General features: G+C 42.7%; 1 protein-coding gene across 2 annotated transcripts in view; it reads left to right on the top strand.

The window, feature by feature from the left end:
* LOC130568899 (zinc transporter ZIP11-like) overlaps positions 1-22518 on the top strand; it is a 205775-nt gene extending 183257 nt beyond the window's left edge. Inside the window, exons 8-10 of one of the 2 annotated variants that reach the window (XM_057358124.1) lie at positions 20149-20247; positions 20851-21009; positions 21097-22518. In XM_057358124.1, coding sequence (XP_057214107.1) covers positions 20149-20247; positions 20851-21009; positions 21097-21175 — 337 coding nt within the window. In that variant the 3' untranslated portion in view covers positions 21176-22518. The remainder of the gene's footprint in view (positions 1-20148; positions 20248-20850; positions 21010-21096) is intronic. The other variant, XM_057358123.1, reaches the window with a different exon arrangement.
* The last annotated feature ends 555 nt before the right edge of the window (positions 22519-23073 follow it).

Below are 23073 nucleotides of genomic sequence, written 5' to 3'. Positions count from 1 at the left end.
GCACAGGAGCAGAGACAAAACGGGACTTGAGATTGTCAAAGGCTACCTGAGCTTGAGGATTCCATCTGAACAAAACCTTGGTGGAGGTCAAAGCTGTGAGCGGAGCGGCGATCTGGCCGAAACCCCGGATGAATCGCCGATAAAAGTTGGCGAACCCCAGGAACCGCTGAAGAGCCTTGCGAGAGTCGGGAACGGGCCACTCGGCGACAGCCTTGATCTTAGACGAGTCAGGTTCAATCCCCCTGGGGGATAAGACATGGCCAAGGAACGAAACAGTATCGGCATGGAACTTGCACTTCTCTGCCTTGATAAATAGTTGATTCTCTAACAATCGCTGGAGAACCTCACGCACGTGTCGGGAATGTTCCTGGAGAGAGGGGGAAAAAATTAGAATGTCATCCAGGTAAACAAAGACAAATCGATTGATCATGTCGCTCAACACGGCGTTAATGAGGCCCTGGAAGACGGCAGGGGCATTGGTCAAACCAAACGGGAGAACCAAATACTCATAATGTCCCGAAGGTGTGTTAAAGGCCGTCTTCCACTCGTCCCCCTCACGGATACGGACCAGGTGATATGCGTTGCGGAGGTCTAACTTGGTAAAGACCCGAGCTCCCTGCAAAAGTTCGAAGGCAGTTGACATAAGTGGTAAGGGGTACTTGTTCTTAACCGTAATCTCATTCAAACCTCGATAGTCAATACAGGGACGCAGGGAACCATCTCTCTTCTGTACGAAGAAGAAACCGGCCCCAGCCGGTGAGGAGGAGTGTCGAATGAGCCCAGCTTGGAGAGATTCATTAATATATTTGTCCATGGCCTCTCTTTCAGGACAAGACAGGGAGTAAAGACGACCCTTGGGCGGAGAAGTGCCTGGGAGGAGATCTATGGCACAGTCGTAGGGGCGATGCGGAGGTAGAGAGGTGGCTCGTGACTTGCTGAACACGGTACGAAGGTCGTGGTACTCCTCCGGGACCCCGGTCAAATCGAAGACAGTAACCTGTAACACAGAAGGCACAGAGACAGAAGAAGGGGCAGAACCAAGACAAGACGCATGACAAAAAGAGCTCCAGGCCAAAACAGAATTTTTAACCCAATCAACGTGAGGATTATGTTGTGACAACCAAGGATGCCCTAAAATGATGGGAGTATTGGGGGAATCGAGGATGTACAACATAATGCTCTCACAATGATTCCCAGAAAGGTAAAGTCTTACGTGAGGGGTGACGTGAGTAATAGTGCAAAAGGGATGCCCCGCGAGCGTCAGGACCGAGACCGGCAGAGAAAGGGGCGTGGCCGGAATCCCCCATTGACGAGCTGTGGTGCGATCGATGAAGTTTCCTTCAGCGCCGGAGTCGACGAGGGCACGGCCTTGGTGAGAACTGCCCTCGTGCATCAGCCGGAAGGGTAACAACGTGCGGTGCAACGGGGGTGAAACATCAATGGCACCCGCCCGGATTCCCCGGACTACGGACGGGCTCGCCCTTTTAACGGACACGACATCACCTGGTGGTCGGGCTTGCCGCAGTAAAAGCAGAGACCCTCTATGACACGCTGTTGTTTCTGAGCCGGAGTGAGACGTGATCGACCCAGTTGCATCGGTTCCTCCAGCGGTGTCGGATCGGAAGGAGACTTGGGAGGATCGAACTCACGTGATCGCCAGGAGGTGGGTGAAGGACGGCGACGGCGACAAACAGAGATTCGGTTTTCAATCCGTTTCTCGTCCCCTCGAACCGACTGATCGAACAGAGACGCCATCTCGGTGCGAAAGGTTGCAAAAGACCGGCAACACAGGGCTTGGTTCTCCCAGACGGAAATACCCCACTCTCGAGCGCGCCCAGAAAGTAGTGTGAGGACGTAAGCAATTCTTGTCTCATCCGTGGCATAACGTCGCGGCTGCAGAGCGAAAACCAACGCACACTGGGAGAGGAAGGCTCGACAGGCGTTAGGGTCTCCGTCATACACCGGAGGACTGTTGGCGTGAGGCTCAGCCTCTAGACAGAGTCCTCGTGCGGCGAGGGGTGCGCGAGAGTCCACGGCGTCTCGGCGGAGCTCGTCGAGCCGGTGATGTAGATCAGCAACTTGGGCCGTGAGAACTTCGACATCTTGTGAGGTGGCATTCAGCCGTGACGCCTGGTGGCCAAGCATAGCTCCCTGCTGCTGAAGCGCGTTGCGTAGATGATCCGCACCCGCTGAGTCTGGTGAGTGGTCAGACCGTTCTGTCATGATACAGACATGGTAGACTCAGATGCGGGTGAAACAAAACACTTTATTGCAATCAATGAAGACAACGTAAAAATGTCCGTCGGGCCACCGGCGGAAGATTGTCACGGGAGGGTGCTCGGTCCGGTGTGAAGATCCTCAACGAAGAGACGCGGCACCCGTGAAGCAGGAGCCGCCGAGCGTGACTGGACGGTGGATGTGTGGTGGGAGAGGTCTGGGTCCAGGAGCGCTGCGGGACAGAGAGCAAGGACTAACAAAAATAGGCAAAACTGGAGACAAAGTAAAATGGCTTCGAGGTGCCACAAAAACGAGAAAACGAGACGAGCAAGACTAGGACTAGGACTAAGACAAAATAGGCTTCTTCGGTACTAGACACGCTAGCACCGGGGCAGTCAGAAAAGACAATTGTAACAAGTACGGTCTGACACCAGACGAGAGGACGAAAAGGGATAAAATAGGAAGGTCTACAAATAAGGAACAAGCTACAGGTGTGAAGAAAACACAAGAACAGGGGTGAGTACTAATTAGAAAAGTAGCAACGGGTGAGAGTGATGAGAGCCGGTGAGTGGGGAACTCCTGACAGGGAAACACGAGGGCGGGGCGAATGACGCAGACACCGGACACGTGGAGAGCTGTCAAACGGCACTCCACATGTTCGACAAAACAAAACAAAACACAAACCACGCAAGACACAGACCCCAAGAGACCGGGATCGCAACAGGTACCCCGTTTTGTCTTGCTGTCAGTCTTTCACATTGCTGTTGGATGACTTTGTCACTTCTGAGGTTTGATTTTGTTGAAATTCAACAGACACTGGTCTGGAATGGCCAAAATAAATCTATTGATTAAATTAAAATTTGGAATGGTTTCTTAATCTTTTTCCACAGCTGTACATTGCACATTATGTGTATTGTAATATTATTACACATAAATGATAATGATAAAGTTCTTGAAAACATGGTTTCATCAACTTACCTTTACATCTTGGCTACCTGGCTTGGCTGTTAGGTCAAAGTTTTTCTTTCAGTGATTAAAAACACATTTTAAGACGTTTCAGAAAAAATGTGCTAATCTCAAAAAGGCTGAAAGTGTGAAAGATATAGTCTAATTTTGTAGTTCATGAGCACTAATGCATAAATGAAGCCCACACAAACAAGCATTTTTATAACATAAGTTCATGACCATCTCAGAAATCTTTTCTCACCTATGTAGCTGTAACTTAGTCAACCTGAGTTGTTGTAACCAGCATTTGATGAAGCATGCTGATGTGTTATTGAAACTGATCTCTGAGTGTTTAGTGTTTGGAGTTAAGTTGCATTAAGCTGCGTCTGACTGCACTATGTTTACAAGCTCAGCGAGTATGCTTAACTAAACACACATGCCAAGAGGAATTCTGCCATACAATGGGCCTTTGCAAAATATCATAAACAGCTTGTCAGCCAGGAGTGAAGAACGTCCAGATTTTTATTTCTTGTTGCATTGAGATCAGTTGTAAATTCCTCTTGTGCCGTCTGAGAATGAAATAATTCGTTTTCTCATACTGTATATATGGTTTATTTTTTAGGTGCTGTATTAAACCTTCAGACCTAACCTCATTGTTGGGGTAACGTTTTCGACACAATCAAGTTAGCTTTAAGTAACAAGCTTTAGTAACATATGTATTAGATTAACATATTGAAGCCAAGTGACTTTTTCAATAAATGCAATACCTTTCGAGTTACTTTATTTATATGCCACTACATTTAAAAGTCCAGTGTATGAAATTTAGCAACATCTAGAGGTGAGGTTGCACTTTCGAAGCACTACGGTGGCTGACACAGGGCTAAGATAGTGTCACATTTTTGCTTCTTTGCCGAAGTAGATAACATATTTACGAAACACGCTCTGTAGAGCAGTTTGTCTGCTTAGGGCTACTGAGGAAATAACATGGCGAATTCCATGCAAGTGGACCTGCGGTGTATATAGATAGAAATAGCTCATTCTAAGGTAATAAAAACATAACCCTTCATTATGTAAGGTCTTTACACCTTTAAAGACATAGTTATGTACTGTATACTATATTGTATTTCTGTCAATTGATCCTCCAAAAAATTACACACAGCACCTTTAAAACTGCTTTTCTCCCCAAGTTAAGTAAAGGAATGGTTGATTTAACATTGGCAAGCATTGTTGTCATATGTGAGAATGATAGGTACTCTATTGTAGTCTTGAAAATATTTTCTTTTGTGTTCAATAGAACAGAGTAATTCATACATGTTTGAATAATTTGAAATGTATATTTAGAAATGTGATTCATTATTTTGTCTTAACAAATATTATTATTTGTTCCTTTTATTATTCACATTTTACAAAACTGAAAAAAAATGTAGGGCGGGGCTTTATTTTGCCCTTCCCTTTTTTATTGGTTTGTTGTAAGTTGGGCCAAAAATGCCAGGCCATTGGAAATTCAGTATAGTCTTACCTCTTTTTTGTTGCTGACATCATGTGGTGAAGAGTTGTTGATGAGAGGGGGAGAGGAGCTTATTTTTTTAATTAAAGTTTACAAGTGCAAATGAATAAAAAAAAAATAATGGTGTGCACAGGTAAATCATTTATAATAATCACTGCAACACTGTGTAAATCACTTAGAATTTTCCTGTTTGATTGCATGGTGACTTTAAGGTCTCTCTTTATAATATATTGTGTCACTTTGATCTACCACAGCTCATTTGTTTAATGAATTGTGGATGCATTGTATATACTTAGCTGACAGGCTGACAAGTTGATTCAGCTTCTGTTAATCCTCTTGTGTTCTATGATTCAGATATAAGGGCAAATCTTTTTAATTCATGTTTTTCATTTCATTGAATTGAAGAGAAGAGAAAACAGGTCCCTTATCAAAAAATCATTGGCTTTTTTAGCTGTAAGGCAGGATTTTTATTCAGCAGTCACTTTGATGAGCATATGCTGCTGAATTGTGGGTCAGTGGCACCACCATATTGGGAAGACTATAACACATTCAAGTGAATGGAAACTAACATTTCTCAAGTGGTTTCAGTGGTTTGTGATTTACAGGTACAGTATGTGTAGAATAGAAACACTTTGTCTCCAGTTACTTATAATCTTTATAGTTAGACACGAAAACTATTCATTACTATTTAAGGAATTGTAAATGTAAATCAATGCTCGGTTGTGAAATGTGAAGGTTGTTGTGCTTTTTATATAAAACAATGATATTGACTTGTGTGTGTTTATAGAGCAGTTTTGACATTCCCAATATGATGGCTCTATTGACCCTATTGAGCCGAAGCACTCAATTGCTAAATTTTTGAGAATTTATTTATTGTTCACCAATATGGTGACTTCAATTCCTAAAGTCGACATATTTAAGGTTTCATAATATATTAATCTTCCAGTTTGCACATCAGTTTAATTAAACAACTTTTTTGCATTCCTTGTATCTGTCCACGCCCACCTTATGTGATGCTCATTTGAGAAGTGTCAAACTAACAGAGGATGTGCTTAAGCGTAAATCCTTCAAAATATGTATTTCGCCAGTAGTCAGTATATCTTAGGGAAATGCGATGTAGTGAGAACCAAAGTTGAAAATAAGGGCAGAGCACACATAGAGAGAGCGAGGGAGCAGTGAGAATGCAGGAGGGCTGGACTGATGGCTCTCTATCTAAATGTTATTCTCTGCAGCCCTCAAAGAGCACATTGTGCTTTGAATCTCAAAAACATAGGGCCCCTGTTCTCTCAGCTCCCTTTCTCTCATCCATTTCTCTCCCTCTTTCTGTATATCCCTCTATTCCTCTCATGGCGCCCCCACTCCGCCCTGTTTTTTCCTCTGTATAAAGATAGAATAAAGTCATTTAGTTTTAATTTTCTTTCATTATTTTATTATTTTTCTGAAGTTGTTAAGGTATCTCAAATTCCATATGTCTAATTCATTGTGTTTATCCATCCCACAATTCTTGGCATCTACTGTATGATTTACTGGCTCAAAGTTTACTGGTATATTTTATTTGTTAACTTTTTGAAATTGCTGGCTCTCTACTGAGGTTTCGAGATACAGGCTACTACAAACCGATCTCATAATGATTTTCACATTATAGTATGGAAGCAATTCTGAATTCGGATTTTTTTTTAAGCTACAATCAGCTAATATCGCCTCGCTTTTGCCTCATCACAAAATCACAAGTAACGTTATGTACTTGTGTAGCGAAATCTGACAGACAGCTCAAATTATAAATCATTATTATAAATTTACCATTGTTAATTGTGGTAGAAGATGCTTTTAGGACATTTATGGTTCATGTTCCCAGCTCAGTTACTGATTTTTTGCAGCTTGAATGCTGAAACTTGATTGTTGTAGTAGCTGACCAATGGAAAACTGAGGAATTTGGAAAACGTGCCTGAAAACAGTCATGAGTCGTGACAATGTTTTTGTGATTCTGTGTGGTGCTATAACACACTTAAATGAAAATATAAATACAGTATGACTGATTTAGTTTCTAAACTTTTTTCTAATAAAACAATACTAATTTTCCGTACCTCCTTTGTTCCATTTAACAGCCACTGTCATTCATAACCAGGCCCAAACATCCTCTGTGTAGAAATGTCTTAAGGTCTGTTCAAAATACAAATATTTATTTTAAAATTGTTAGAAAATATTTCACAACTGCAATGTTTAACAGCAGTTGCTTAACTTTTTTCTCTGCAAGCTGTTAATCAGAACATGGACTTTTTAGTTAGCAGGACCTAATTTGCCTACAACATTTTATTTGGCTGCTTTTTAGACACACCTGTGCTGCTTTTATTAGAAGGAACCGCTTCAGGAAAGAAAGTAAGCTAAAGTGGTTGCCTGAATGTAGAATCTAAGGAATAATGTACTGTACGCCTAGCAGTGGCAATAGGGTGATCAGGACCTGATAACATTAAATGTATGCTGTGCTTGAAGTGGGCCGGTGTGTACCGGCACTTCTCTATTTTAATCTTAAATTTACCTTCACTTTTTCAAAAAGTCAAAGCGTCATTGTATAGGTGATTAAAAGTGATGATGACATCCCCGCTACAGGGAGGGAGCGCTTATGCTATGTTCTAGACCACAGTGTTTCCACTAAATTCATCTTGCCATGGTGGGCTGAGCGGCAGGGTGAAACCAAAGACACTAAATGGAAAGGAGACCAGAGGCTAGTGTCTATTTACACTGAGTACAAATAACCCACCTTGTTGGCATAGACCATTTGCACTAGCTCCGCCCACCAATATGTAATTGGAATAGAGAAAGTGTAAGAACAACGCCATTTCAAACAGTGACTCCATTGGCATAAGGTGTAAAGTCTGTGTAGCTTTGGCACTGGAGACCGGGGTTCTAATCCACCTCTCGCTGAAAACGATCTTTTACCCTTTTCTATCACATTACAGATCATAAAGGCATTTGTTTTCAATAAAATTGATTCAAGACTTAAAATTCATTTTTATTCATAAAGTTTAGGTTTAGGTTAGGGGTAGGTGTAGGGATTTAATATCTCAATAAGTTGCCATCATTTTAATAATTTTTATATAATGATTTACACTCTGTTAGTATTGCATAATGTTTAATGCACAACAATACCGAGGATCAAATGTTATATGCCACAATTTGTAAGTACCAATAGCATCTAACTTCTATTTCTACTTAATCTAAAGAAAAACAGCTATTTTCGGTTAGTGTAAATAGCATAATGCTGAGAAATGCTACTTTTATCACTTAGTGTAAACAGAACCTACTGCTATTTAAACTTAGACTAAATAGCATATGTTGCCACTTACACATAGCCGCTGCCTTTTTTTAATGGATGTCAATGTGTTTTGTTAGCTGTTACGGTTTCTCTAATTGGAAGTATTACAAACCCTTCCATCTCCCTATAATAAAAGTATCACTTGAGAAGCAGCACATTCAGTTCATCGTACAGCAGCGGGCTTATGAATGAAAGAGTGCAAAACAGTGTTTCCAAAACCTGTCACTGGTCTGGATATATAAGCATGAACACAGTTCGCCTGTAAAGAAGCACATGATTACACAGACAGAGGCTGTGCATGCGCTGTGTGACAGAATATAGCCAAAATTGGAACTCGGAACGGTGCTCTTTTAATATTAAATGATGCTTGTAATGTTTTAATGCTACTAAAACATTAAATACTTTTAATGTTAGTAAATCCACACGTTACATCCGCATTTGTGGTGGGAAATATCCCACTTCCGATGTGTCTTGAATGCAGTATCAAAACTACACTATGACGTAATGAATATGTTAATTGGCGTGTGACGTCATCAAGCACCACAATTTCGTGTTTTAAATTCAATTTCAAATGTTATACATGATCGATAAATACGGAATACATCTCACATAGCCTATGTGCAGTTTTAATATAGTTGTATGAATTATTGTTTATTTATCATTGGTCGATGTAAATCAGGTGTGACAGGCAGCTCAAGCACAGAGCGGGAGCAAACAGATGCTTGTGAGTCTCTAACTCTCTTCCGATGAGCTTGCGTGTAAATGAAACTGCTTATGTATTTCTGCACTTCAACCGCTGTTTAAAGCTGTTGTTAATGATGTAAAGCGCTAATTGAATATGCGTCTGCATCTACCCGAGGTTAAATCAATAAACCACGTTGCGATTTAGTTTTGACACACCGCTTTAAGAAGAGTCGCTGCAGAAGGGTGAATCTAACAACACATATTTACTTAAAACAGACCTTATAATCACCACCTTATAACACACCTGTCCAATTTATAATCTGATGTGTATTGTTATATACAGCTGTTCTCTGCATGCTTATGCATATGTTTATACTTATCTTCGGTGTTAAATATTCTTTCTACATTGTCTGTGTTTAATATAGGTACAGTATGTAGTCTTTCTGCAAGTCCCCACAAAGCTAATAAATCCCCCATAAGAGTAATTTACAGAGCCCTATTTACAGTGCACTACAGAAAAGTGTTTTGTGTCCACTATTACTGCTGACTATACTTGAAAAGGGGAAAAAAACATGTTCTTTGGTTTGAAAACAGCTTGTAAATAAAAAAGTGTTTGTATTACTTAGAATTGGAGGGCGAGTTATCTTGTATCTAATCATAAGGCAAGTTAAGATTCTCAGCTCTACTACAAATGATTTGTGTATATTCATGTGTTTTCTATGGCGTTCATTAGGTGGTACTTGGAACAAATAATTTTATTAAAGATGGTACTTGATCTGAAAAGTTTGAGAACCACTGCCTTAGTACCAGCAATGTCCACATACTGTTTTTTCGTTCTAGAAATTTCAAATGTGGTAATAATTTGCATATGGCTATATGCACGAGAGTACCGGAACCTTTTTTCCCCACTTCAAGCACTGAATGTATGCATTTGGTAGATGCTTTTATCCAAAGAGATAAAAGTGCTTTAGATAAGCTTCAAACTACAGTATTCATAATATCAGTACTTAAATTCCCTGGAGATTAAACCCATATGCCATGAACTACTACCATGCTCAGAAAGCGCTAAATATAAATGACTATACTGGTTTGTAGCACAGTGTGAAAAGTGTTTTAAAGCTTTTATTTTACCTTCAAATAGATTTCAAATAGATCAAATTGTAGAAGCTCTGTTTTGCATCACTGTTGCCTAGAAGATAGCTGCTTGGGGGCATAGCCAAGATAGCCACAAAAAAAACTGACTTTCCTTAAATGTAGGCCTATTTTATTCTTAATATACAAACTTGCGCAACTATGGGTAAAGTAAAGTTCCGGGTTTTGCCTTCTTTGAATCAAACTAATGTGAAATGACAAGCCAGCACAAACACTGGGGTCACCATCTTACACTTGCCAATAAAAATTTGCATTAATGTGCTTGAACTGTGCAAGACAAAAAAAATACATCTAATAAAGTTTTGTGTTTTGTGTTGTGTTGTGTTGAGATTATGTCGGCAAGGCAACCAGATTTTTTTGTTCTCTATTGTACAGAACAATGAGTCACTAATGCAATGTGTCCACCAATATTTTTAAGCGGCTAAAACGGCAAGCGCTCTTCTGAAAACACCAGCTGTGGGCACTTGATGTGCTTTGGAGGTGTAGACTTTTTAAACTGGCCATTTTTTGTCGACTTTATATTTAATATCAAGCCCTATTCTTTTAATGAAACATTATTTTTAATGGATTTTTACTGCTAGGCTCCAACAAGTACAGCACCATGCCTGCAGTGTCGGACTCGCTGCATGGATCTCTTGTTCTCTCTGATCAGTCGGACGGCTAGAGGGTTTTCGCTCTATGGATTCCTGTTGGAATATATCTCTCCTGTCGGATTAAGTGAACTCTCACCCAGATTTCTCTACCCTGTTGGTCTAGTGGATTCCTGTTGGAACATATCTCTCCTGTCGGATTAAGTGAACTCTCACCCAGATTTCTCTTGCACCCTTCGTGCTCGGTTACTCGATGGACTTAGTCCGACCCTTGCCAACGAGCTTGCCCCCCTTGACCTACCCCGGGAATTAGATCCTCTCATCGAGTTGTCTGTACGGGTCGAAAGCCGCATGGCTCGACGCCAATTGAGATGACTCACTAACCTTTTCGGACGGTTCCAGGCCGGAACCACTCCGTCATCTGCTTCCTTCGTTCCCCCTCTCACCGAGGCCGAGCCCATGCAGGTCGGACGCCTTCATCTTACCCCTCTGGAGAAGCAGCAATGCCTGACCCAGGGACTTTGCCTTTATTGCGGCAAGGCGGGTCACTTCGCCGTCCGGTAAAAGCCAAGGCCCACTAGGAACTCGGAGAGTCCTGGTGGGCGCAATCACCCCTTTAACCTCTCCGTCCAAACGGGCCATGTTGCCCTTTCAGCTCCTGTTCCAGGGATCTTCTCAGGTCGGCCGTGCTCTCCTTGACTCTGGGGCAGAAGGGAACTTCATAGACGCCGCCACAATCCGTAAGTAGGGAATCCCTTCCATTCCCCTCTCTGATCCCATGGAGGTCGAGTCGCTCGCAGGCAGGCGCCTTGCTTCCATCACTCATGTCACCCCCTGTGTAAGTTTGATTCTTTCAGGGAACCACCACGAGAGTATTGTGTTTTACGTCCTCGATTCTCCCAAGAACCAGATTGTGCTGGGGTACCCGTGGTTCGTACAACACAATCCTCACGTGGATTGGAAGAATGGTTCCCTCTTAGCCTGGGGTCAGTCCTGTCATTTGTCTTGTCTGGGTTCTGCTTCCTCTCCTGTCTCCCTGTCTTGTGTTCCTCAGGTGCCGCCCGCAGACTTAACCGGCGTCCCGGTGGAGTACCATGATCTCAGTGCGGTGTTCAGCAAGTCCCGGGCTACCTCCTTACCTCCTCATCGATCCTTTGACTGCGCCATCAACCTTCCCCCGGGCACTTCTCCGCCTAAAGGTCATTTGTACTCCCTGTCCAGCCCAGAGAGAGAGGCGATGGACAAGTATATTCAGGAAGCCCTCCTAGCTGGTCTCATTCGGCATTCATCATCCCCTGCGGGTGCGGGATTCTTCTTTGTTGAAAAGAAGGACGGCTCCCTACGCCCCTGTATCGATTACCGAGGTTTGAATGACATCACCATTAAGAATCGGCACCCCTTACTATTAATGTCTTCTGCCTTTGAGTTATTGCAGGGAGCCCCCCGGGTCTTCACTAAATTAGACCTACGCAATGCCTATCATCTTGTCCGCATCCGAGAGGGTGATGAGTGGAAGATGGACTTCAACACCCCCACGGGACACTATGAGTATCGGGTTCTACCGTTTGGTCTTACCAATGCTCCAGCCGTCTTCCAGGACCTTGTCAATAGCGTTCTGGGAGACATGATTAACAAGTTTGTCTTTGTGTACCTGGATGACATCCTTATTTTTTCCCACTCTCTCCAGGAACACGCCCAGCACGTTAGGCGGGTCCTTCAAAGGTTATTCGAAAACCAGCTTTATGCCAAGGCAGAGAAGTGCGAATTCCACACAGAGTCAGTTATGTTCCTTGGTCACATCATCTCCTCCGACGGTATCAAAGTGGATCCGGCCAAGATCAAGGCTGTCGCCAATTGGCCCATCCCCGACTCTCGCAAGGCGCTTCAACGGTTCCTGGGTTTCGCCAACTTTTACTGGAGATTCATCAGGAATTTCGGCCTCAGCCACGCCTCTCACTGCATTGACCTCCATTAAAGTTTCGTTCAAGTGGAATCATGAGGCACAGGTCGCCTTTGATAAATTAAAGTCTCGTTTTATCTCTGCACCTGTACTGTCTGTTCCAGATCCTACTCTCCAGTTTATTGTTGCGGTCGATGCATCAGATGTCGGGGTCGGCGCAGTCTTGTCTCAACGCTCCGCTGGTGACGGGAAGGTGCACCCCTGTGCCTTCTTCTCCCACCGCCTCAGCCCTGCAGAACGCAACTACGACATCGGCAATTGGGAGCTGTTGGCGGTAAGACTAGCCCTGGGGGAGTGGCGTCACTGGTTGGAGGGTGCAGAGCGACCCTTCTTGGTCTGGACGGACCACAAGAACTTGGAGTACGTCCGTTCAGCCAAGAGGGTGAGCGCGCGTCAGGCCCGCTGGGCACTCTTCTTTGGGCGTTTCAACTTCACCCTCTCGTTCCGTGCTGGCGCTAAGAACGTCAAACCCGACGCTCTCTCGCGTCTGTTCGAGACTCCCGAGGGAGAGCCCTCAGCTGGAACCATCCTCCCTGAAGGGGTGGTAGTTGGGGCTCTCTCTTGGGGAATCGAACAGCGGGTAGTGGAGGCCGGACGAGGGGTGCAAGTGCCAGCTGAGTGCCCAGGGGGTAGACTATCAGTTCCGCCCGCTCTGCGATCCGATGTCCTGCAGTGGGGTCACTCTTCCAGATTGGTCTGCCATCCAGGAATTCGGGGAACGCATGCGGCCATCCGCCGGCGTTTCTGGTGGCCATCCTTGGCCGATGATGTCAGACAGTTCGTGTTGGCCTGCCCGGTTTGCGCTCAATGCAAGACACCCAATCATCCTCCTGCTGGTCTGCTCCGCCCCTTACCCATCCCCTCCCGCCCTTGGTCCCATATAGCTCTTGATTTCGTCACTGGGCTACCTGCCTCCAAGGGCAACACTGTGGTTCTCACGGTGGTGGATCGTTTCTCCAAGGCGGTCCATTTCATTCCATTGCCCAAGCTACCCTACGCCCGGGAGACTGCTCAACTGTTGATAGATCACGTCTTCCGTCTCCATGGCTTGCCGGTCGACTTGGTCTCGGATAGGGGTCCTCAGTTCTCCTCCCGGTTCTGGAAAGAGTTTTGTAGACAGATCAGGGCCTCTGAGAGTCTGTCTTCAGGTTTTCATCGCCAGACCAACGGGCAATGCGAGCGGGCCAACCAGGATCTCAGTAGAATGCTCCGCTGTCTGACATCCTCCAACCCGAGTTCTTGGTGCTCTCAGCTCCCATGGGTAGAGTACGCCCACAACTCCCTCCCCTCAGCCGCGTCAGGTATGTCTCCTTTCGAGTGCTCTGTTGGTTATAACCCCCCTCTGTTTCCCTCGCAGGAACCCGATGCTGCTGTTCCGTCTGCTCTGGCCTTCGTCCGTCGTTGCCGCCGCACTTGGGAGAAGGCCAGAGGAGTTCTGGCCCGAACTGGTAGAAGAACCAAAGCAGCGGCTGACCGCCACCGGGTCTCTCCTCCTACCTATGTTTGTGGTCAGCAGGTATGGCTCTCTACCAAGGACCTGCCTCTCCGGGTGCCCTCTCGCAAGCTGACGCCCAGGTTCATTGGTCCGTTCCGCATCACAAAGGTGGTTAACCCGGTGGCCGTCAGACTCAAGCTTTCCCCTTCCCTTGGTCGGGTCCACCCTGTTTTTCATGTGTCCAGGGTTAAGCTGGTGCTCTCCTCCCCCCTTCACCCTGCCAGCAATCGGCCCATTCCTCCTCCTCCACGTCTAGTGGATGGCTCCCCCACCTACATGGTGAGGAAGCTGCTGGACATTCGTCGCCGGGGCAGGGGTGTTCAGTACCTCGTGGACTGGGAAGGCTATGGCTCAGAGGAGAGATGTTGGGTACCATCCCGGGACATTCTGGACCCGTCTCTGATCTCGGACTTCCATCGACGATGAGGTGAGCCCCCTCCTAGGACGCCCGGTGGTGCCGCTGGGGGGGTCCTGTGAGGTCTCGGGTTTGAGCACTTGTTTGTTTTGTTTCTTGTCGAACACATGGTTCAGCTTGACAGTTTTCCATGTGCTCGGTGTCTTCGTGACAGCCCCGCTCCCTTGTGTCGACATTAATTACCTCATCATTGTTTCACTCCTTTCACCTGGGTTGGCTCCGGTTTTTCTTTCTCCCCACCTGGTTTCTCATTCTCTCCCTTGATTTCTTTTTCTTCTTAAACCCTCTTGTGCCTCTGTCCTGTGTCAGATCGTCAGTGTTATTTCCGGCTATTTGCCGATCGTTGATCTTGCCTCGGGTATCGTGTAATCGCCTCTTTTTCGTCCAGGCTCCAGAGCTGTGTTTGCCACGTGGTGTCTTGTCTGCCTGCAGTGTCGGACTCGCTGCATGGATCTCTGGTTCTCCCTGATCGGTCGGACGGCTAGAGGGTTTTCGCTCTATGGATTCCTGTTGGAATATATCTCTCCTGTCGGATTAAGTGAACTCTCACCCAGACTTCTCTACCCTGTTGGTCTAGTGGATTCCTGTTGGAACATATCTCTTCTGTCAGATTAAGTGAACTCTCACCCAGATTTCTCTACCCAATTGGTCTAGTGGATTCCTGTTGGAACATATCTCTCCTGTCAGATATCTCTCCTGTCGGATAAGGTGAACTCTCACCCAGATTTGTCTACCCTGTTGGTCTAGTGGATTCCTGTTGGAACATTTCTCTCCTGTCGGATTAAGTGAACTCTGACCCAAGTAATCTACCTTGTCGGTTTTGTGGATTCCTGTTTGGATTATCCTTTCCTGTCGGATTAAGTGGATCATCATCCATGTGCGTCTTTCCCATCGGTCTAGTGGACTCGCTGTGGGCTCAATCCTCGCTCTACTCTCAGTTGCGGCCCGGCCGCTGGATATAAGACTCTTTAGCTCCTTCCCCCTTTTTTGGCCGAGCGCTCGAGCCTTTTTGCCCTGTACATCCGAGACCCTGGTTCCTGACTCTTCCTTTTAAAGGGAATTTTTTTAAAATATCTGGTTTCTCACCGCTTGGCGGTCCTCAGTTGCAGTGTGTTTTCCCTATGTTGTTTCAGCTGAGGAATTAATTAAAGATTCTAGTTACCCTGCACGTGACTCTCGAGTTTTCTTACCTGAACCCTAACAATTTTCCACAAACTGTGCATGCTTGTATCTCCTCTTTGCCCCACCTCTCTGAAACGCGTGGATTTTTTACAAAACTCATCACTCTGAAAAGCGAGGTGTGCTATGATTGGCCAGTTAACCAGTGCGTAGTGATTGGTCGAATACTGCAAGCGTGTGACTGAAATGTAATGCCTCTTACCATATTTGGAACATCAGGTTACAAAGCACTTGTACTTACAGGTATGCCCACCTTACTTGCGTATACATTTGGGCGGTCTTGGTCAAATCATACCACAAACTGACGTACATTTGTGGGGGTGTGGTTACATGAGGCGTTTCAGGCAGGTCTGGGTGAGCATTCGCTTTTAGAATGCATCTTTTGTTCCGACGCTTTAATTTTTGCAATTTTACGTGTCTAACACATGCATGGGCAACTTATAACACACCAAAGACACAGAAAAACACGTATTCGCGCCATATGACCCCTTTAAACACAATGAGTCATGCCAATTTTGACTTCCATGATGCTTAACAGCAAAGGACTTCTCTTTGACACATTTGTATTTTTTGTTGGTTTCTAGGCCTTCCAACATGCCCCAAGCACATCCTAGTCTATATATTGCATTATCAGCTCTTAAAAACCCATGTCTAAGGGTCACTCACAGAATCTATTCACAGATTATGTACCCATCACTGTTATAGAATTGTTTTCTGTTTCTAGGTATAATTTACCCACATCACCTACTCTTCTAGTGAATAGGGAGCCGCAGAGATTATACATATTTTTGTAGGCTAACCCGGAAGTTAGCACCGCAGTGGTTCCCTCGAACGAAAAGTTTTTTCCCATAGACTTTTGGAAGATCACAAAAGATAATTAACAAAGGTTTGTGATGTTTACACGTTTTGTCTATCAAGATAATCTTTACGAATGAACATGTGTTACTTTTGAAGCCGTAATACAATCAGCAGAAGTAAAAAGCTAACATGAAGCTATAAACAGACTACACTATGGTCGCTCGATATTTCAAATTTATTAAAAACGTGTTTCCTGTTAAGTAATTACTCCGCGAATTAATCCCCATCCACGTTTTTAGAGATTTGTGCCCATGTTGCATTATATGTAAGACTTATATGCGCGATTACGTCAAACGTTCCCGCCAAAGGAAGTAGTCGCTTTTAGCAACTTGTTAGCAACCGCCGTTTTTAAGATACAATAAAGCTTCAAAAATCTTGAGCGGGTTATAACTGCTGTGTTTTATGTCATAGAATAAAACCCATTAAAATGATCCATAGACTTTGGGGCGATGGAACCGGAAGTCCTAAAATGCTAACTCACTTTAGGGGTTTGCATACAAAAATGTGTCATCACTGCGGCTCCCTTTACTTGGGGTAAAAGTTTGTACAGAGGTCAAAGGTCACTAGAAACTTATTGGTGATTGGTGCAAACGGCTTAGGGGATTTTTTTTCCGGCCAGATCCCCAGCTCTTCCCAAAACACAGATGCCCATTCAGGGCAGACCCCCATGGATGTAGGGAGGGGGGGCACCAAAAGCCCTTTTGTGCCCAAAGAGGAGCTCTGTTGTCAGACAGTGGACCCACTGTCTTCTCCTCTCAATGGAGACTTCTTGCTCTTGCAATAACGGTGGAATTTTTTACTTTGTTGTTTTTTAACAGAGACAAGCATAGCACACTAACACACACACACATTTGCTTTAACTGCAGTAAGAATATTCTTTCATCTCTAATGTTTAATGAAGCTAAGCTATGAAAGGGAAGTATCTCACTATGCAGTGCATGTTGGAATCTAAAGTTCTACAGTTTGAGATCCCCACCCTATTTTACTACCAAGAGTGCTCGTGTGAATGCAGAGAACCTGTGGTTACTTAAGCCTGTCCTCAGAGGTGGGTGAATAGAGTCTCTCCACACACAGAAATAGACCTGCCTCAAAGGAGTGAAATATGCCAGAGAAGAATTCCTGGGAATGGGAAAACATGTTTCTGTAATGGTGAGAAGGGGTGTTGTTTCCAGTTCGCTCCCCACACTGTGTGAACATAGCTCATGGACTTTGAGGTTGGGTGAGCGAGTTCAGTTCACTCTTCTAAAAAAAACTCTTTTTTTTTTTCTCTCGCATTAAATGTTCATCTTTTACTTTACTTTTTGCCTGCAATGACAAATTCCCCCCCTTTTGATACATGGTCATGACACTCAACAGAGTATTTGTCTACAAAGCTGTGACAGAAGTCACCCATTCCAGACACTTTTCACCGATAATTTGCTTTAAAGTGATAGTTCACCCAAAAATGAACATTCTGTCATCATTTACTCACCCTCTTGTCATTGGTTTTGTGTCCATACAATAGAAGTGAATGGGTGCCTTCGCTGTACTTTCTTCAAAATTGCTCCAAACTTATACGTGCATACAAAAGAGATATTATCAAAATCTGGGAGCTGCTCTCCTCTAGACAGTAAAAATACTCAATGAGCACTGACGGTAGTCTTTTTTGTCGAGTTCGTTTTTTGTGATGTCTTATCTAAACTAGAGCCAAAGTGAGCCAGGAATGCCAATGGTGCCTCTCTCAAAAACTACTGTGTGATGCCCCATTGCCGAAGTCAATCTGACACCTTTTAGCCTGTAACTCCAACGATTGGTGCAAACAGATTGCAAACAGATAACAACACACAGCTAACCAATCTGACATACAGCTCCTGTAATGGATACCAGGGGCAATTTAACATACTGCATTTCTCCAGTCATCATTAAGTCATGATGTGATCACACTTACCCATCACACGCTCAATGGAGTTCTACTCATGCCCTAGAAAAAAGTCTATGGTTGTTCACAAATGCATTTATTTGACCTAAAACTTTGGATTGAAAATGTGTTGGGGAATTTTTGGAAGCAACATCATTCAATAACATTCTTTGCTAACTAAAGTTGACATTTGAATCCAAGATAATATCTATTTTCTATTAAGACTATTGGTAGAAATTTAGAAAATCTTAAATGTTTATCCAAAGTTTATTTTTCTCTGCTATCTGAAGTTCACATTTGAATCCAAACTAATATCCGCTTTCTTTCGAAGTTATTATTAAGTTTATTTTAAAGTGATAGTTCAGCCAAAAATGAAAATTCTATCATCCATTACTCACCCTCTTGTTATTTCAAACATGTATGGTTTTCTTTTTTTCTGCAGAACACTAAATATGATATTTTGAAGAATATTGTTAACCTGCACCCATTCAGTTGAATTGGTTTTGTGTCCATACTATAGAAGTGAATGTGTACCACCGTTGTTCGATTACCAACATTCTTCAAAATATTTTCATCCTGTTCTGCAAAAGAAAGAAAGTCATACAGGTTTGAAATGACAAGAGGGTGAGTAAATGATGACATAATTTTAATTTTTGGGTGAATTTATCACTTTAAACAGCATTCCTTAACACACTGTGCATTTAAATGTATTTATTTTAAAGTTTTACTTAACTTTATTTTTATTTTTAAGCTTTAATTAATATTACATATAGGAATTTATAGTCTGTTTACTATTTGAACTGTGTTTCTCGCTCCCTTATCTTAAATGTGTGCTTTAAATGTTTTGCTTATAGTCAATATGTTTTATGTACAGCTGCTTTGTAACAATGACAATTGTAAAAAGCACTATATAAATAAAGTTGACTTGACTTGACTTGTTTTATCAATGCAAAGTGTATCTGCTATAATAAAATATTTGTTAAAAATGTGTTCTCTTCTGCTTTGTTCTCACATTCAATCTCCCTCAAACTCTCCAGCAGTATACTGGTGCTGTAAGCCTTTCCGTGACTAGCTGTCATTAATCAGACTTCTCTGGGGGCAGTACCTTGAGCGCATGCCAGCAATCGCGTCGTACAGCAGGAGAGATTGAAGAAGGCAGTGAAAGAGTGTTGGGGGTGGTAAAAAGGGGGAGTCAAAACAATCTTCCCAAAACAGAGCAGCTTTTCTTGCTTTGTGGAGCGCAGGCTCCGGGAGGTTCCGGGAAGTTCTGGGGTGATGCAGAGGAGTGTAGGCCAAACATATAAGAGCTGCTTATCAGTTCTGGCCCTCCCAGCCTGCTTTTGAGACCACCCTCAGACAGCCTCAGGAGAGAAACCCCCCAGCTGCCTTTGCACAACTCTTGAGCACGCATCTAAATCACGCTTACTGTTAATGAAATGTTGTTTTTACTCATTTAGCTGAGAAATGCTTGTTGACACACTCATTGTTACGCTTTATGCGGAGCACAATTGTACAGTCATCGTCTTGGAGAACATCTCAAATGTTTGTGCTTGACGTGCCTTGGTTTGACAGAGTTTCATAAACAATAATCCAAACATAACATACTTTGTGTTCGGCGTGTTTTCAAGTCAAGTTCATGGCCCATCCGTAACCCATTTTTCCCCTCAGTTTTGTGGTATGGCATAGTGTTTTGCTGACACACCCATATGTAACACTTCAGATTCAAAAGAAGAGTCACAGAAAGAAGAGTCTAGTGAACAGTCATTGCTCAACTCTGGCACACTTGACTGTTAAATCTCTTGCTGAGATCATTTGCGAAGTTCGGCAAGCCGAGAGCTTTGGAGGTCATTGGGTGTCAAAACCACTTAACAAGCAGAACAAGCTGTCACAATGCAATGTTAATTCAATTTAGTGTCTTGTGTCTTTTTTCCTCCAGAAACTTGGCTATAGGCATTGGCATTCAGAATTTCCCAGAAGGCCTTGCAGTGAGTCTTCCTTTGAGAGGTTCTGGGGTGTCCACATGGCGATCCTTCTGGTGAGTCCAGACACATGCAAGTCCTGTTCCAAAACCTAATGAGCTGCTTACCTAAATAGCATATTAAAGCATTCTACTTGGTGTGTGACCTGATGTGAATGCTCCTCCAAAAGTTAGGCAGAATAATTGTCCATTGTCTTTTGTCACGTTATGACACTCAGCGAAGTTCGGCGAAAACACAGTTCAAAACAACATTGCTTAGGGAAAATCAAAGTACAGGGAAAACATTTTCATTGTAGTCAATACTGAAAAGAAGCAATAACAAAAATACTAGAAAGTTGCTATCTGTTATTTTTGCCTCTATATTGTCTTTTCTGTTCACAACCAAAAATTGCAGGTTACTTTACATACCTATCTTTATGTTGGTTAAAATCTAATTACGTAAAACTAACATTTCAACGGCAAAGTGTTAACATTGCACCTACCACTGGACAAGAAATTGTTTATAAATTATAATGCTTCTTGCATATCGCAAACTATTTTTTCCTGATTTAATATCTTATCTTGTTCCACCAATTTTTTTTATCAGACTGGAGTTACAGTAAGACACTAAATGGGCTAGTGTTGCAAAATGTTTTATGCCTTTGTGGTCACTGCTCATAGGTATGGACAGTTGAGTGGCATGGTGGAGCCTTTAGCTGGGTGGTTAGGGGCTGTTGCCGTGGTGCTGGCAGAGCCGTTGCTACCGTACGCTCTCGCCTTTGCCGCAGGAGCCATGGTGTATGTAGTGGTCGATGACATCATTCCTGAAGCGCAAGTCAAGTAATCACATCATTGTTTTTTTTAATGGAATGTTTGCAGACTCGTACAGTATATGTGGACTTAATTTGTGTGTGTGTTTTCTTATAGTGGGAATGGTAAGCTGGCCTCCTGGACATCCATTATTGGCTTCATCGTGATGATGTCACTGGATGTGGGACTTGGTTGAGCCTTCTATTGGTTGAAATATTGTACAACGTATAGAATGTCAGGTGACTGCACTGAAAAAAGCGACCTAAGAGGCCTTTTTTCTTAGTGTACAGGTTTAATTGCAGGAGTATTTTTTTTACTAATTGTACTGTATGTACATGTTATTTTTATTGGTTTTAAATCTGCTTTAAGGATTTGAAGACGGGGCAAAATTTTGATTGCAAAAGGACAATACTTGAAAAAATAATACTTGAATGAAATGGGTGTAGGATGGTTTCTATGTAGTATGTGTTTCTTTACATGAGTAGACCAATGTGTGATATAAACTTAGCTCACCAGCTTACTATCAGTAATATAGGGACCATATGTTCTTGAAATTGTTGTGCACTCAACTGGAAAAGAAAAGTAGTGAAATTGCAAATCTCTACAGGTTTGATTAATGAATTAATTTACAGTGTGAATCATTCATTTATGATTCAATGGAGCCATTATTGTTCAGCCGTCTCTTGTTGTAATAACTGAATTTCATCACCTGGGAAATCCTTCTCGCCATCTTTTTCATACCGTACTTGCATTTGAAACACAAGTTATTAAATCAAATAAAGTTTCATTTTCTGTGAGAGTGTAAAATATTCTTCTTTGTAATTGCTGTAATAAAATTTGCAATACAAAATCTCAGTCTCCGGTTGGCTGTATGTTTAGCTGTTTTGTAATTACCAAGTACCTCATACCAAGCTTCTTTAAAGATTTAGTGCCACTAACCCAGCAAGACTGCCAAATCCAGTTATTATTTCAACTTTAAAAAGGCATCAGCCTGGTCATTAAAACAGTATACAGAGGTATCAGCTATACAGCCTAGTCAGCTTGCCAGTTTAAAAAGTGCTTTCTAATTTTGCGAGCAGTTTTCATCATTTTAGACAGCAAATGTCTGTGGGATTATCATGTTAATCTGCAAAATGCACGAAACAATTCTAAAAATAAACTTTTAAAAATAAAGTTCTGCTGCATTTAATATTTAATATGGGTAGTTAAAATACTTCGACAGAATGTGAAATAAACTCAATATTTTGCCCTTGAAGTACTGGAATTAATCTTGTCACGTACTCAAATCTACAGCATTTTCCTAATGTGTGATTAGTCCTATGTAAACAAGTCTTTTTGTGCACAGAACCAGAGTTTGAAAATGAACAGTCATGTTAATCTATTTTTTTTTTTTGCCAAAAGTTAGAAACTGGAATGTCATTCAAAGAGTGGAATTTAATGTTGGAGGTTGGAAAAGATTGTAGTGGATTGTCATTTCCTTCTTTGACTGCAGGAAACTATTACCAGATAAACAATGAAGTTTCAAATAAAAATGGTAAAAAAATCTATTGTGCGTGAGTGGGCAGTAAAGTTAATTTTGACAAGGCTATAGCATACCAACTATTACTGTTTTTACTTTTTATGCAGTGCATAGGGTTACATTTTTATATTTATATGTTTTATGCATGCACGGAATGGGTTCTTTATAGTGGCAAAAGATTCTTCAGAATATACAGTAAAAAGGTAAGAAAGAAATGTTTTAAGAGCCTTTGACGTTTTGTTTAAAATGTTCACCACTCCAGTATGCCTGTTTTACTTTAAAAGAATAGGCAGTGTATTGCATCTGTGCAGTATTGTAGGTTTGTAGGCTACTGTTACATTCTGCACATACATAAATGTGTTGTTTGGAAAAAATCTATTTAGTTCGTCTGATATGTTGAAGTAACCCAATAACAGGTGATGACTGTAACACCGTGTGTAACCCGGATGCAATCGGCGTGATGTGACACTACAAAACACAACAGAAAATCATTAGAACCCACTATAATTTTTTTTATTTTGTCCACACTAGATACGGCGCGACGCGACAAACCCATTCAAACAATCCATGTGTCG

This window comes from Triplophysa rosa, linkage group LG18 (genome assembly GCF_024868665.1).
Source record: "Triplophysa rosa linkage group LG18, Trosa_1v2, whole genome shotgun sequence".
NCBI lineage: Eukaryota > Metazoa > Chordata > Actinopteri > Cypriniformes > Nemacheilidae > Triplophysa > Triplophysa rosa.
This window is presented reverse-complemented; position numbering and strand designations above follow the sequence as displayed.